The 15,730-nt window shown below is 42.6% G+C and overlaps 1 protein-coding gene across 8 annotated transcripts in view; it reads left to right on the top strand.

Annotated features, from left to right (window-relative positions):
* dop1a (DOP1 leucine zipper like protein A) overlaps positions 1–15,730 on the top strand; it is a 222,843-nt gene that overhangs the window by 129,882 nt on the left and 77,231 nt on the right. For all 8 annotated transcript variants that reach the window (XM_072265897.1, XM_072265903.1, XM_072265902.1 and 5 more), the window contains one exon: positions 7,732–7,843. In XM_072265897.1, coding sequence (XP_072121998.1) covers positions 7,732–7,843 — 112 coding nt within the window. The remainder of the gene's footprint in view (positions 1–7,731; positions 7,844–15,730) is intronic.

The raw sequence follows: 15,730 nt of genomic DNA, 5'->3' as shown, positions 1-15,730 counted from the left end.
AGTACTTTGATGTCTCACAACCTCTGTGGCTTTCTCCATCCTTCAACTCTCCCCTCCAACCCCAGCGTGGCTCCACCTGCCCATTATTATCCTCCTCAGCTGGTTCCACTTATCACTTGCCAGCTCTTGCCTCACCCCTTTGGTTTCATTGCTTTCCCTACGCAGGGTCTCAGCCCAAAAGGTTGACTGTCCTTTTGCCTGCACAGATGGCGTCTGATCCACTGAGCTCCTCCAACACATTGTTTTGTTTGTGCTCCAGAGCCTGGTGTTCACAGACTCCTGTCTCTCTTGGTGGATGCTGCTTGATAACAGTTCAGGACAGCTTAGGTCTCTTCATCGATGATTAAGATTAAAGCCCAAAGTCCAAAGTAAAATTATTATCAAAGTCAGAAATCAGAATCAGGTTTATTATCTCCGGCACGTGACGTGAAATTTGTTAATTTAGCAGCAGCAGTTCAATGCAATACATAATCTAGTGGAGAGAATAAAAAAAACATAACAATAAATAAACAAGTAAATCAATTGGGTATATTGAATAGATTATAAAAAGATTGCGCAAAAACAAATACTGTATATTTTAAAAAAAGTGAGGTTGTGTCCAAAGCTTCAATGTCCATTTAGGAATCGGATGGCAGAGGGGAAAAATCTGTTCCTGAATTGCTGATTATGTGCCTTTAGGCTTCTGTACCTCCTACCTGATGGTAACAGTGAGAAAAGGGCATGTCCTGGGTGCTGGAGGTCCTCAATAAAGGAAGCTGCCTTTCTGAGACACCGCTCCCTGAAGATATGCTGGGTACTTTGCAGGCTAGTGCCCTAGATGGAGCTGACTAGATTTACAACCTTCTGCAGCTTCTTTCGGTCCTGTGCAGTAGCCTCCCCATATCAGACAGTGATGCAGCCTGTCAGAATGCTCTCCATGGTACAACTATAGAAGTGTTTGAGTGTATTTGTTGACATGCCAAATCTCTTCAAACTCCTAATGCAGTATAGTCACTGTCTTGCCTTCTTTATAACTACATCGATATATTGGGATCAGGTTAGATCCTCAGAGATCTTTGCACCAGGAACTTGAAGCTGCTCACTCTCTCCACTTCTGATTCTTCTATGAGGATTGGTATGTGTTCCTTCGTCTTACCCTTCCTGAAGTCCACAATCAACTGTTTCATCGTACTGGCGTTGCATCTTGCACAGAGATGCCACCATATACTGTCCTGAAGTTAATTTCCATGCAGATATTTACAGAAAAGTAAAGAAATATGATAGAGCTTATGAAAAACTGTAAATAATGAACAACCAATGTACAAAAGAAGACTATCGAAATAATAAAAATAACAGTAAATAAGCAATACTGAGTTGTAGAGTCCTTGAAAATGAATTTATAGGTTGTGGACTCAGTTCAACGTTGAGCTCAGTGAAGTTATCCACACCAGTTCAGCAGCTTTATGTTTGTAGTGTGTGGGACTTCCCACTCCTGTAGGTATAGCAATGGTAGTAGCGAGACCAGAGCATGGCCTGGATGATGGGGGGGGTGGGGGTGCCTTGATGATTTGTGCTGCTTCCTTGTAGATGTGCTCAATGATGGGGAAGGCTTTGCCTTTGATGGGCTGGGCTATATCCACTTCTGTTTGTAGACTTTTCTGTTCCCGGGCATTGGTGTTTCCATACCAATAAGTTGTGCCTTGTAGTGGAGGCTGGTCCTTCAGTGCAGTACTGGGGAATGATGTGCTGCTTACGCGTTAGATCATCTACATGTTAGATGTTAGATGATTGAGATTCTGGATTACATATTTAGATGTTATCTTTTGGATGGTGCTTTTAAACCAAGGTCATCTTCTCTATATATGCGAAATTTAGTGTGTTAAGCAGTGGATAGTTAGTAAAGTCAAGTTGCTAAAATCAACTACAATTGCAATAATTTAGAAATATTGGACAGGTACGTGAGTTGAGAGATATTGGCCAAACACGGGCAAATGGGACGAGCTTTAGCGGATAACTTGGTTGGTATGGATGAGTTGAGCTGAAGGGTCTATTTCCATGCTGTATATCTGTATGAAGAATTTGCCAGTATGAAGCCTTTTACTGGTTGGGTTCCCATCCCTTTAAATGTATTCCTGGAAGTCTGAGGTCGGTCCGTTAGATCCCACTAGTTAAGGATACTCGGGGCACCATGCTAGTGTGGCAGCAGTGTAGCTCGGCTTGGCTCGGCTCATTGGGCTGGAAAGAGCTGAACTCGATCTCTAATAAGTAAATGAATAAATATTCTGCAACTTGACAAGTACCTCTTTTCTAAGAACTGTAGAAGTGAGGTTTTCAAAGGTTTTTTATGGCAGATACTGAACAAGCAGTGGGTAGGGTAGAGCGGTCGATGGGAATGCAGAGCTGATATTAGATCTGATCAGAAACAACCTTATTAAATGCCCAAATAGGCTTCAGGGGCCAGCTGGCCTACTACTGGTGCAAATCTGTATGTTCATGGGAGCTTCACTACACATGATGTCCAGCTTTAAAGAAAGCCAATCATTCATTCTTCACTGATTCCTACCTGTGAGTCCTATGAGTTAAACATTTCAGTTTCTGGGCAGAAGTTAGATTTCTACAAATTTGAAATAGGCTGCTCCTTGCCAACCAAAATACCCCACCCAAGTTAGTATCGTTTGCCAGCATTAGGCCCATAACCTTTTGAAGCTTTCCAGTCACGTCTGACTGAATTTTAAACATTGTTAATGTACCTGCTGCCACCATTTCCTCTGGTAGCTCATTCCATATACTGGCCAGCTATGGGAGAAAACTTTGTCCCTCAGATTGCTGTTCAATCTTTTCCCTCTCACTTTAAACTTTGTACCCCCTAGTTCTTAATTCCACAGTCCTAAGAAAAAAACTGTGTGCATTCACCCTATCCAAGCCCTTCAGGGTTGAAAGTTGATATTATTGATCTGTCAGTGAAGAGTGTCAGTGATCAGTTAACACATATTTATAGGTGAAGGACCAACACCAATGGAACCATTGAAGATTAATCAATTAGGGAGTTCCACAGCTGAGTCTGCCCAAGATCTATGCCTTGAGGTGAAGACACTGGGATGATCCAGTGACTGTTGGAGCTGGTTGTGCTCATTCCAGCCTGCCACCCATGCTCACCCTCCGCATTTCATCTGTGTCCTTTTTAACAGTAGACAGGGATACCTTATCTTCCCTATCCCACTTGAAGATAATTAAGCACAAGCAGTAAAATGGGTGGCAGGGTGAGGCGAGCTAAAAGCTTTTTTCAGTATATTAAGGGTAAAAGAGAGTTGAGGGTAGATATAGGACCAATAGAAAATGATGCTGGAGATATTGTAATGAGAGATGTAGAGACGGCAGAGGAACTGAATGCATATTTTGCATCAGTCTTCACAGTGGAAGATATCTGTGGTATACTGGACATTCAAGAGTGTCAAGGAAGTGAAGTATGTGCAGTGAAAATTACGCCTGTGAAATTTGTTGTCAGAACGCTTAATGGTCTGAGGGTGGATAAATCTCCTGGACATGATGGAATGCGCCCTTGGGTTCTGAAGGAAGTAGCTGGAGAGATTGCGGAGGCATTAACAATGATCTTTCAAGAATCGATAGGTTCCGGCATTGTACCGGGTGACTGGAATATTGCAAATGTTACTCCGCTGTTTCAGAAGGGTGGGGGACAGCAGAAAGGAAACTATATAGACCTGTTAGCCTGATATCAGTGGTTAGGAAGTTGTTGGAATTGATTATTAGGGATGAGATTATGGAGTACTTGGAGGCACATGACAAGATAGGCCAAAACCAGTGTGGCTTCCTGAAAGGAATATCCTGCCTGACTAACCTACTGCAATTTTTTGAGGAAATTACAAGCAGGGTAGACAAAGGAGATGTAGTAGATGTGGTGTACTTGGATTTTCAGAAGGCCTTTGACAAGCTGCTTTTTAAGATGTATGTCAATGATTTGGACTATGGGATTAATGGATTTGTGGCTAAATTTGCCAATGATACAAGGATAGGTGGAGGAGTGGGTAGTGTTGAGAAAGCAGAGAGCCTGCAGAGAGACTTATATAGTTTAGGGGAATGGGTAAAGAAGTGGCAGATGAAATACAATGTTGGAAAGTGTATGGTCATGCACTTTGGTGGAAGAAATAAACGGGCAGACTATTATTTAGATAGGGAGAGAATTCAAAATGCAGAGATGCAAAGGGACTTGGGAGATTTTGTGCAGGATACCCTAAAGGTTAGCCTCCAGGTTGAGTCGGTGGTGAAGAAGACGGCCACAATGTTGGCATTCATTTCTAGAGGTATAGAATATAAGAGCAGGGATGTGATGTTGCAGCTGTATAAGGCAGCGGTCCCCAACCACCGGGCCGCAAAGCATGCGCTACCGGGCCGCGAGGAAATGATATGATTTGGCGATATGAGTCAGCTGCACCTTTCCTCATTCCCTGTCACGCCCACTGTTGAGCCATTACGCACGCGAGGTCATTACCCACGCGTCATCCATGTCAGCGCGGGAAGGAGAGCAACTCCTCGAGCTTGCAAATGACAGCGGGCTGAAAAGTATGTTTGGCATAACATCTCTGCCGGTATTCTGGATCAAAGTCAAGGCTAAAAATCCTGAGATAGCCACGAAAGCACTGAAAACGTTGCTTCCATTTCCAACATATCTCTGCAATGAATGCAACGAAAACTAAATTGCAGAATAGACTGGACATAAGGAACCCCCTTCGAGTATCGCTGTCTCCCATCACCCCTCGATGGCACCGTCTTGTTGCAGGAAAACAAGCCCAGGGCTCCCACTGATTCAACGATATTGGTGTGTTGCAATGATTTTATATGTTCATACGGGGAAAATATGCGCTGTGTTTAATATCCAAATGTTACTTAAAATGTTATGATGCTATTGACTTACTTATATAACCATATAACAGTTACAGCACGGAAACAGGCCATCTTCGCCCTTCTAGTCCGTGCCGAACGCTACTCTCACCTAGTCCCACCGACCTGCACTCAGCCCATAACCCTCCATTCCTTTCCTGTCCATATACCTATCCAATTTTTCTTTGAATGATAATATCAAACCTGCCTCTACCACTTCTACTGGAAGTTTGTTCAACACTTACTTCAAGCTCCCCTGTCCTCCCCTGATAATTGACGTATCACTATATTCATGCGAGGAAAATATGTGTTGTGTGTTTAATATTAAATTCGGTAGATAAACCCTTTTAGAAACAAGATTGAGTGTATTAGCTAATTATCACCTATAATCCGGTGGTGATTAACACCTCCCTCGCCCCCCACCCCCGAACAGAATCGCCAAAGACGATTTGTAGGAATAAAACGTACACGCATGCGCGCTGGTACCCGTGCAAGGCTTCATGGTCATTGTAGTCTTTCTCGAGGTAAACCCAGCGAATTTGACTGCTAGTCTTGTCCGTTGGCAAACCTACCACCACCACCGCCCCCCCCCCCCCCGGGGTCGGCCAGTCCGCAAGAATATTGTCAATATGAAACCAGTCCGCAGTGCGAAAAAGGTTGGGGACCCCTGCTATAAGGCACTCATGAGACCACACTTCGAGTTTGTTTGCAGTTTTGGGCTCCTTATTTTAGAAAGGATATACTGACATTGGAGAGGGTTCAGAGAAGATTCATGAGAATAATTCCAGGAATGAAAGGGTTACCGTATGAGGATCATCTGACAGCTCTTGGGCTGTATTCCCTGGAGTTCAGGAGAATGAGGGGGGATCTCATAGAAACATTCCGAATGTTAAAAGGCCTGAACAGATTAGATATGGCAAAGTTATTTCCCATTGTTGGGGAGTCTAGGACAAGAGGTCACAACTTCAGGATTGAAGGACATCCATTTAGAACAGAGATGTGGAGAAATTACTTTAGTCAGAGGGTGGTAAATATGTGGAATTTGTTGCCATGAGCGGCTGTGGAGGCCAAGTCATTGGGTGCATTTAAGGTAGAGGTAGATAGGTTCTTGATTAACCAGAGCATCAAAGGGTATGAGGAGAAGGCAGGGGAGTGGGGATGACTGGAACAATTGGGTCAGCCATGATTGAATGGAGGAGCAGACTCGATGAGCTGAATGGCCTATTTCTGCTCCTATATCTTATGGTCATGGAGGTGCTGTGTCTCAGCTCCAGAGATTGCGGTTCACTACTAACCTTAGGTTCTGTCCATGTGGAGTCTGCACGTTCTCCCTGTGACTATGTGGGTTTTCATGAAGGTGCTCAGATTCCCTTCCATATCCCTCGATGTGGGGGTTGGTGAATTGATGGCCTGCTGTGGTTGGAGAGTCTGAATGTAGTTGATAGTTATGAGGAGATTAAAGAATGGAATTGATATAGTGTAAATTAGTGATGGTTGCCCTGGACTCCATAAGGTGGTCCTGATTCCATGTTGTATATCTCTCCAGCTATGAAATAAATGGATAACCATTTACCTTTACTGGCCCTTTGGTTGAAATCAAGATTGTCGCCTCCATTCAAATCTGAATGTTTAGAACTAAGAGGCGGGAGGCTGAGTATGGTATGTTAGTGCTGCACCACTGGATTCGGTTGCAAACCCAGCAGAGGCACAAGATACACTGGTATCTGATCTTCAACTTGTCCCAAATTTCTACATTGGTGTGGAGGTCCCACATGAGTTGGGAGAATGTAGTTAGGAGTCTCCATAAAGCCAGTGTAAAGATCAACCCAGTGTTTGACATCAGCCTCGTTTATTGCACTGAGAGTACAGTGTACAAAGGTGGACAACTGAGATAAAGCTGATAAACTTATGAACTTGTGACCTGATTTAAAAAAAAATGTATTTCTCTAATGCTAAGCCTTCCCTCCGAGTGAGAGGGTAGAAAGGGCTAAATGAAAGCCAATTGGCATGGGAGTGATCAGAAAGGAAAAATAAACATGGCTGAGGCTGTATCAAGAGACAACTGAAATCCGTCATGCTTAAAATCCAGCTCGCTTGATTAACTTTCAGTTCACTTTGTTATGGCAAAGGGTGATTATGATATTTACAGAGAACAATGCATGCAGAGTGCTGGAGGAACTCAGCAGGAATAAAAAGTTGATATTTCATGCCAATAAGAGCATTAACCTTTCAACCACTATCTTTTAATCAGAGTTGAGGAAAAAATAACAGTAAAATATATTTTAAAGTACAAAGATAGATCATAGTTGTCCTTGCTCCCCGAGTCCACTTTTCTGACAGAACCCCACATTTTCTAATTTCCCTAATTCTCAAAAATTTCTGTGCTATCCATGAATATATGCAATAATTGAACACTCTTGTGTTATTGTGTGACTTTTAATAGAAATTCATCAAATCTCAGCCTGAAAAGTCCTTTCCATAGATGCTGTCTGACCTGTATTACTCTGAGTTTTCAGCATCTGCAGAATTGCTTGTATTAATGATATTTACTATCTAATTTTATAAATATTCCACTGATTTAATATTGCTTCCAAAATTGTTATTTTCAGAAAAAAAGGGAAAATAGGATACACGTAAATCTCTGGATTAGGAACAAACCCAATGCTTTGGGAGCATTTTTGAAAAAAATTCTGGCTAGCACAGTAGATAAAACTTGAATTATTAAATAAATGAGTGACCTCAAAATTCACTGTATTCAGGCACTGATTAAAGGTTGTGTTTTTGTTTTAACACAGTGCTTTATGGGGTGTTAATAAAGTGAAGCCTATTAAATCTGCTTTGTCTGCTTTTTCAAAGACCCACATGGATGGCAGTGAGCATCGCGCCTGACATGATTCTCACTCTCCTTGAAGGCATGACCACAATTATTCACTACTGCCTGTTGGACCCTTCCATACAGTACCACCAGGTGAGTTAGACATTCAATTATATTTTGTAAGTGCCAAGAATATAATTCCCACATTGCACAAAACAGACAGCATTTAACAGGCTGTAGATATCTAAGAGCTCTCTTAAAAAATCAACAAGTTGATAGAACTTCGTAATACAAATGTTAAGAAAGAACTGCAGTGATGAGCTGATGACTAAAACATCCTCTTTTCATTTTATTATACAGTTTGGAGGCTGGAATATTATTTTAGCACCCAGGAAATCAGAAATAAACTATTTTCTGATAGTTGCTGTTGGCCTACCGTTTGCACAGATTTCATCTGCTTCCACTTTCATTAGTTGCTGCTTTGTGCCTTTGATTCATACTCAAAACCAATCTCACTCCAATAACATAATTCCTTCCTTTGTAAGTTGTAGCCAGTGGTTTGCTAATTAAGAGAATACTTTATGGAAAGGGAACCCTGAATTCAAGCTGAGTGTTTTAATGCTGGCTACTTTTCCTTTCAATACACACAAAATGCAGGAGGAACTCAGTAGGTCAGGGGGTGTCTATGAAAATGAATAATGGTTGACATTTCGGATCGAGACCCTCCATCAGGAAGGGGGAAGGCGCCAGAATAAAAAGGTGGGGGGAGGGGAAGGAGGACAAGCTAGAAAGTGATAGATGGGTGGAGAAGAAGGAATCTGAAAGGAGTGGAGAGTGGACCTTGGGGAAAAAGGGAGGGAGGAGGGGCACCAAGGGGAGGTAATAGGCAGGTGAGAAGAAGAGGTAAGAGTCAAGAGATTGGGAAATAGAAGAAGAGGGAGGGGAAAAGGAAAAAAAGAAAAGAAAATTACTGGAAGGAGAGATCGATGTTCATGTCTCCCCGCTGAGATTGGCATCATCATGGCAGAAAAGGAGACTATGGACCAACACATTGGATCAGGAATGGGGATAGGAGTTAAAATAGTTGGCCACCGGGAATTTCTGCATTTGATGGATGGAGCGGAGGTGCTTGATGAAGCAGTACCCCAATTTACGTTAGGTTTCACCATTGTAAAGGAGCATCAGGTACAACCGCAACAGATTGACAGGTGAAGTGTTGCTTCAGCTGGAAGGACAGTTTAGGACTCTGAATGGAGGTAAGTGAAGAGGTGAATGGACAGGAGTAGCATTTCTGTCACTTTCAAGGATACGTGCCAGGAAGGAGATTTGTGGTGGGATCCTACCTCCAAACACATCTTTACTTTCCCCTACCTCCCCCAATATCTGCTTTCCATGCCCTCCATGTTTCTTTCCCTTCTTCATTTACACCTTCCTCGTCCTGATGAACTATTGTGGTCCAAAATGCCATTCTGCTAACCAAGCCTCCCCTCTGAGATCTGTGATCTTCCATTATAGGCTGATTGGCTTCCTGACAATCTGTAACTTAAGAAACATCAGACTCCTTTGAAGATGTTTCTCTCCTGAATCAGTAGCTTTATTTGCCCCTTACTACACTTCGTTTTATTTTCCTTCCATGGTTCTTGTTTTGGCTGTTCTGTAATAACATGCATGGTGGAATTGCCAGACCAAAGACCAGCTGAGTTAAAAGAAAATGTTTCAGTTGCTTGTGATTCACATTGAAACTTGGGAAGTACAATCAGTTAATACACTGTCTGACAACATCCTCCCATTTCAAAGAACTAGTTTTGTCAATGGGTGTGAACTAGTCTTCCCATGATCAACATGTATGGGTTTGTGCCCTGAAGGCTGGGCTCATGGTCCACAACTATCTGTTTCTGAGTAAAAACAATTACTTCCTCGTTCTCCTGGATTTCGCCTCTAAGGAAGAGGCAGTTGTACAGACAGGATGGTTCAGAGATTGAACTGATGACTGGAAAAGGTGTGCCATGGGTGATGCCATGCATCCCGAAGTCAGAAGAAAGAAAACAACCAATTAATAGCCTACTTTCAAAGAAATAGGAAAAAAAACAGTAGAAGCAGGAGCTGCAATTATCCCAATTAGATTGTAGAGAGAAAAGTCAGGATGAGTAGAGATTTCAGTTCAATGCTGAAGGCCACAATGCATATCGAGTTCTTGAGAAAGGAAAACAGGAACTGTGTGCAAGAGTGCAGGGGTCCCCAACCTTTTTTGTACTACAGACCGGTTTAATATTGACAATATTCTTGCGGACTGGCCAGCCGGGGGTGGGGGGAGGTGGTGGTGTTCAAGTAGGGTTGCCAACTTTCTCACTCCCAAACAAGGGACAAAAGTAGCAGTCAAATATGGGACATTTATGTTTACCCGTGAAAGACTACCATGACCATGAAGCCTTGCGTGGGCACCTGTGTGTGCATGCGTGACGTGCGCGTATATGACATGCGCATGTGTGTACGTGCCGATTTTTTTCTACAAATCAGTCTTGGCTTAATCTCGATTCTCTTAAGTGAAACTACACTGTATATACATTATTTCTACTTTATATAGGCTGTGTATTTATCATATTACTGCTTTTACTATATGTTAGTGTTATTTTAGGTTTTATGTGTTATTGGTATGATTTGGTAGGTTATTTTTTGGGTCTGGGAACGCTCAAAAATTTTTCCCATATAAATTAATGGTAATTGCTTCTTCGCTTTACACCATTTCGGCTTAGGAACGCTCTACCTTAGCAGGGGAGATACAGGACGAGGGTGGTCCCGTATGGGACAAACCAATTTAGCCCAATATTCCGGATGTCACGGCAAATATGGGACAGTTGGCAACCCTATGTTCAAGTTCAACAGTGCGTGACAGGGAATGAGGAAAGGTGCAGCTGACTCATATCGTTTCTTTGCGGCCCGGTGGTTGGGGTCCACTGCAATAGTGGGCAAGCATTTGGAGCACATGGGATGTCAAAAGTATTGGAGGATAATGTAGGCAGAAGGCTACTTAGGCAGAGAAAATGTAGGAGGAAATTGGAAAAGAATACAACAGAACTCCCAAAGTCTTTCAGTTATGTACCAATAACATGTTAACAGAATGATTAGTTTCAAAGTAGATTTATTATCAAGCTACATATATTTATTTATTTAGTGATACAGTGTAGAATAGGCACTTTTGGCCCAACAAGTTGCACCGGCCGCAACTCACCTATTTAACACTGGCCCTATTTATAATGACCAGTTGACCTACCAACTGGTACGTCTTTGGAATGTGGGAGGAAACACACGTGTTCATGGGGAGAACGTACAAAGTCCTTACAGACAGCACCAGAACTAAACTCTGAACTCCGAGTTGAAATAGCATCACACCCGTCTATTTCCGTATTCTTATCTGGAGGTTCATTTGCATTCAGAAATTTACAGCAACATAAAGAAATGCAATAGAATTTATTAAAAACGCATAGAAAAACACTGACAAGCATCTGAAAAACTGCAAAAGAAGATAAATTGTGCAAGTAAAAAAAAATACTGAGAAGATGAGCTGTAGAGTGCTTGAAAGTGAGCCTGTAGCTTGTAGAATCACTTCAGAGGTGTGGTGAGTGAAGTTATACACATGGTTCGGGAGCCAGATAGAGTAATAACTGTTCTTGAGCCTGGTGGCATAGGACCTAAGGCTCCTGGTTGATGGTAGTAGTGAAAAGAGACCATGGCCTGGATGGTGGGGGTCCTTGATAATGGGTGCTACTTACTTGAGGCAGCACTCCATGTAAATATGCTCTTACATATGCTCTTGACTCCATGTAAATATGCCATGTAAATACGCTGGAGGAACTCAGCATCCGTGGAAATGATGAGTCAGGATATTCTCCACTGTGCATCTGTAGAAGTTTGTCAAAGTTTTAGGTGACGTACCAAATTTACGCAAGCTTCTAAGAAAGTAGAGGCACTGTCATGCCTTCTTTGTGATGGTCCCAAGACAGATCCTCTAATACGGTAACGCTAAGGAATTTGTAGTTACTGACCCTCTCCACCTTTGACTCCTTAATGAGGACTGGCTTCCAACTCTTGCAGTCAGTAGATAATCAACTCTCTGGTTTGCTGATGTTGAATGAAAGGTTGTTGTTGTAGTTCCATTCAACCAGATTTTCAATCTCCATCGGCTATGACAATTTGTCACCACTCTAAGCTTCAGTGGTGTCGTCAGCAAACTTTGATACGGTATAGAAGCTGTACTTCCCACTCAATCATAGGTGTAAAGCAAGTAGAGCAGGGGGCTAAACACACGGCCTTGTTGTGCACCTGTGCTGATGGTGAGTGTGGATAAGACATGATTGGCCATCTGTACTGACTGGGGTCTGTCTGCAAGTGAGGAAATTGAGAATCCAGTTGCCTAGGGAGGTATTGAGGTAGGGAGGTATCGTGATGATTGGCTGACACAACATTCTTAAGTTGGACAGCATGGCTCCTTATCTTTAGCCGAAGCCAGAACACGCATTGCCTTTACAAAAAAACTGCTAAAATAAAGTACCTCGTAGCATAGCAGTAGAAATCTTAAACCAGGGTATTACATACATGTATATATACATGTGTATTTTTTTTGGATTGCGAGCAATTTTTTTTTGTTGGCGTGTGCCTGTGTGCGTGCGAGTCTGTGCGTGTGCGTGCATCTGTGATGGTGTCTTTTTCATGGCTTATACAAGGCGCGGAGCGGGAGAGAGAGACTGTGTGGCATGCCACTCCTCACACAGACGTTTTCGCAGTATTTTCCCTTTATTTTACAAGGTCGAGTTGCGATCTCGACACTCAACTTGGCATGGATGGAAAGCGTACTTGGGAGCGGACCCAACTAGTTTCGAGCCCGGGAACCTCCGCTCCCGGGTCCAGTGCCGATATCGTTGCGCCACCAGCCGGCCCGGTTTGCGAGCAATTGTGATGCCATAAGGTCCAAGAAACTCGTACAGACCTTACTGAACACGCAATCTTGCCCTACATCAAGAATATACAAGAAATGACAGCTCAACTGCTCGAACTTCATGGCATCACAATCACCCACCACCCAATGGCAACTTTAAGGAAGCTTGTCTCAAGAACCAGTGTATCATTAAAGACAACTGACAAAAGCAATGTGGTGTTTAGGATCACCCATGGAGACTGCAACAAGAACTACGTCAGACAGATAGGACGTAAACTCTCAATTTGTTTAAGGGAACACAAACTGGCGGTATGGAAACATGATCTGTTTTCACTGATCTCAGTACATGAAAACCGAGAAGGACACCGCAAACATTCTGGCGCAGGCAAGCATGAAGCAGGCATGATAATTTGTAGAAGGCTGGTTCTCTTTCGTAAACAAACATATCGAAATAGACACCATCTATGTTCCCCTCAGAGCCAAAGGAACACGAAGCAATAGGATTCAAAGGTCAACTGAAGGGGTAGCCAATCAGGACCAAGGTAAGCAAATGGAGGGGTTATATAAACACAAACACTCCCAGAGGGAAATGCCAACAACTGCGCACTGAGGATGTCACCTCGACTGGTGATGAAACGTCTGCAAGTTATTTGCCAAGCTCAGCAAACACCGCAACATCAAATGCCTCAGCCCGATCTACCAGTATTCACCACCATCCTAATCCCCAGTTTATCCAGTATATCCAGTTTCTCCTTAGATGTCCAATCCAGACAATGTCCTTGTGAATCTTTTCTACCCCTTCCTAGCTTAATTACATCCTTCCTATACTGGGTGACCAGAACTGTACTCTACGTAAACAACAGGAATTCTGCAGGTGCTGGAGTTTCAAGCAACACACATCAAAGTTGCTGGTGAACGCAGCAGGCCAGGCAGCATCGCTAGGAAGAGGTGCAGTCGACATTTCAGGCCGAGACCCTTCGTCAGGATTTCGTCAGGACGAAGGATCTCGGCCTGAAACGTCGACTGCACCTCTTCCTAGAGATGCTGCCTGGCCTGCTGCGTTCACCAGCAACTTTGATGTGTGTTACTGTACTCTACGTAACTGCACCAGAATAACACTCCACGTGCTTCCTCACCAACACCTTGTACAGCTGTAACGTGATGTCCCAGTTCTTGTACTCAATGCCATGAGTAAGCTGAGAGTTAGTTTAGCGATAATGAACGAGCAGGATTAAACAAAGTTACTGAAATAATCTTGACCGGCTTCACATTCCACTTACCTTGATTCCATTGTGCAGGAACTCAACAAAAGTAAGCTTAGATCTTAATCTTAGCATGAATTTATCACATTTGGTTGTTGATTTTCTTGATATTAAACTTTATGTTAAGTAATATTGTTGATGCCAATGAACCTTTTACTCCAGAATCTTCAATGACCTGAAACATTCTCTGCCGTGTGATGGGTTATTTTTGGCAATTATTTAATAAGCTAAAGGATCTGCTGTGAGATTGCATGTAAGTGTCATCTTCACTCGGCATGATTTGAGAAATAAAGGCTGAAAAGGAAGGAATGTCCATCCCAGGCTGACCAAAGAAGGTATCAATAGTATTGATCCAGCTGTAGAAAAGAGCATGCGTTGTTTTAAAGATTAATGGTAGGTCAGAGGATTGGGAAATTTTAGAAACCAACTGAGGATGACTAAAATAAAAAGAGAAAAATGTGTAAGAAACTAAGAAATGTGAAGGCATATCATTAGAGCTCCCATTAGTAAATAGAGGAGGAGATAAATCAACATTGGCCCTTTGGAAGAAGAGACTTGAGGAGAAATAACCCCCATTCTCCAGCCTTCTCCCCATAACCTTTCATACTCTGGCTAATCAAAAATCTTATCAACTTCCGCTTTAATACACTCAATAACCTGGCCTCCACATCCACTTGTGACAACAAATTCCAATTCACCAACCTCTTGCTAAAGGAATTCCTCCTCATCTCTGTTCTAAATAGACGTCCCTCTATTCTGAGGTTGTGCACGCTGGTCCTGGACTCCTCCACTAAAGGAAACATCCTCCCCACATCCACTCCATCTAAGCCTTTCAATATTTGATAGGATTCAATGAGATTCCGCCTTCATTCTTCTAGATTCCAGTGAGTACAGGCTCAGTGCCATCAAACACTCCTCATATGATAAGCCTTTCAATCTCAGAATAATTTTTGTGAACATCTTTTTAACCCTCTCCAATGGCAGCTCATCCTTTCGTAGGTGATGGGCACAAAACTGCTCACAATACACCAAGTGAGGCCTCACTTGTGCCTTATAAAGCTTCAGCATTATATCCTTGTTTTTTTATTCCAGTCCTCATTTTCAGTGTTACAGTATTCTCCCCCTTGGAAGTTTTGATGTTTTATTGTGTTACAATATTGAATCACAGTGGATTTAATTTGGCTTTTTTTGACACTGATCAACGGAAAAAGACTTGTGTCAAAGTGAAAACAGATAACTACAAAGTGATCTAAATTAATTACAAATATAAAACAAAAAATAATTGATTGTATAAGTATTCACCACCCTTTAGTATGACACACCAACTCATCATTGGTGCAGCCAGTTGGTTTTAGAAGTCACATAATTAGTTAAATGGAGATCTGTTCTTGGAGACCTGTGTATGGTCAAGGTGTTTCCATTGATTGTAGTAAAAATACACCTGTATCTGGAAGGTCCAACTGCTGGTGAGTCAGTATCCTGGCAAAAACTACACCATGAAGATAAAAGAACACCCCAAGCAATTTCACAAAAAAGTTATTGAAAAGCACAAGTCAGGAGATGGATACAAGAAAATTTCCAAGTCACTGAATATCCCTCGGAGTACAGTTAAGTCAATCATCAAGAAATGGAAAGAATATGGCACAGGTGTAAGTCTGCCCGGAGCAGACCATCCTCAAAAACTCAGTGACTGTGTAAGAAGGGGACTGGTGAGGGAGGCCACCAAGAGACCTGTGACAACTCTGGAGGAGTTACAAGCTTCAGTGGCTGAGCTGGGAGAGACTGTGCACACAACAACTGTTGCCCAGGTGCTTCACCAGTTGCAGCTTTATGGGAGAGTGGCAA

The sequence above is a fragment of the Mobula birostris genome, chromosome 8, assembly GCF_030028105.1.
Source record: "Mobula birostris isolate sMobBir1 chromosome 8, sMobBir1.hap1, whole genome shotgun sequence".
NCBI classification, from domain to species: Eukaryota; Metazoa; Chordata; class Chondrichthyes; order Myliobatiformes; family Myliobatidae; genus Mobula; species Mobula birostris.
This window is presented reverse-complemented; position numbering and strand designations above follow the sequence as displayed.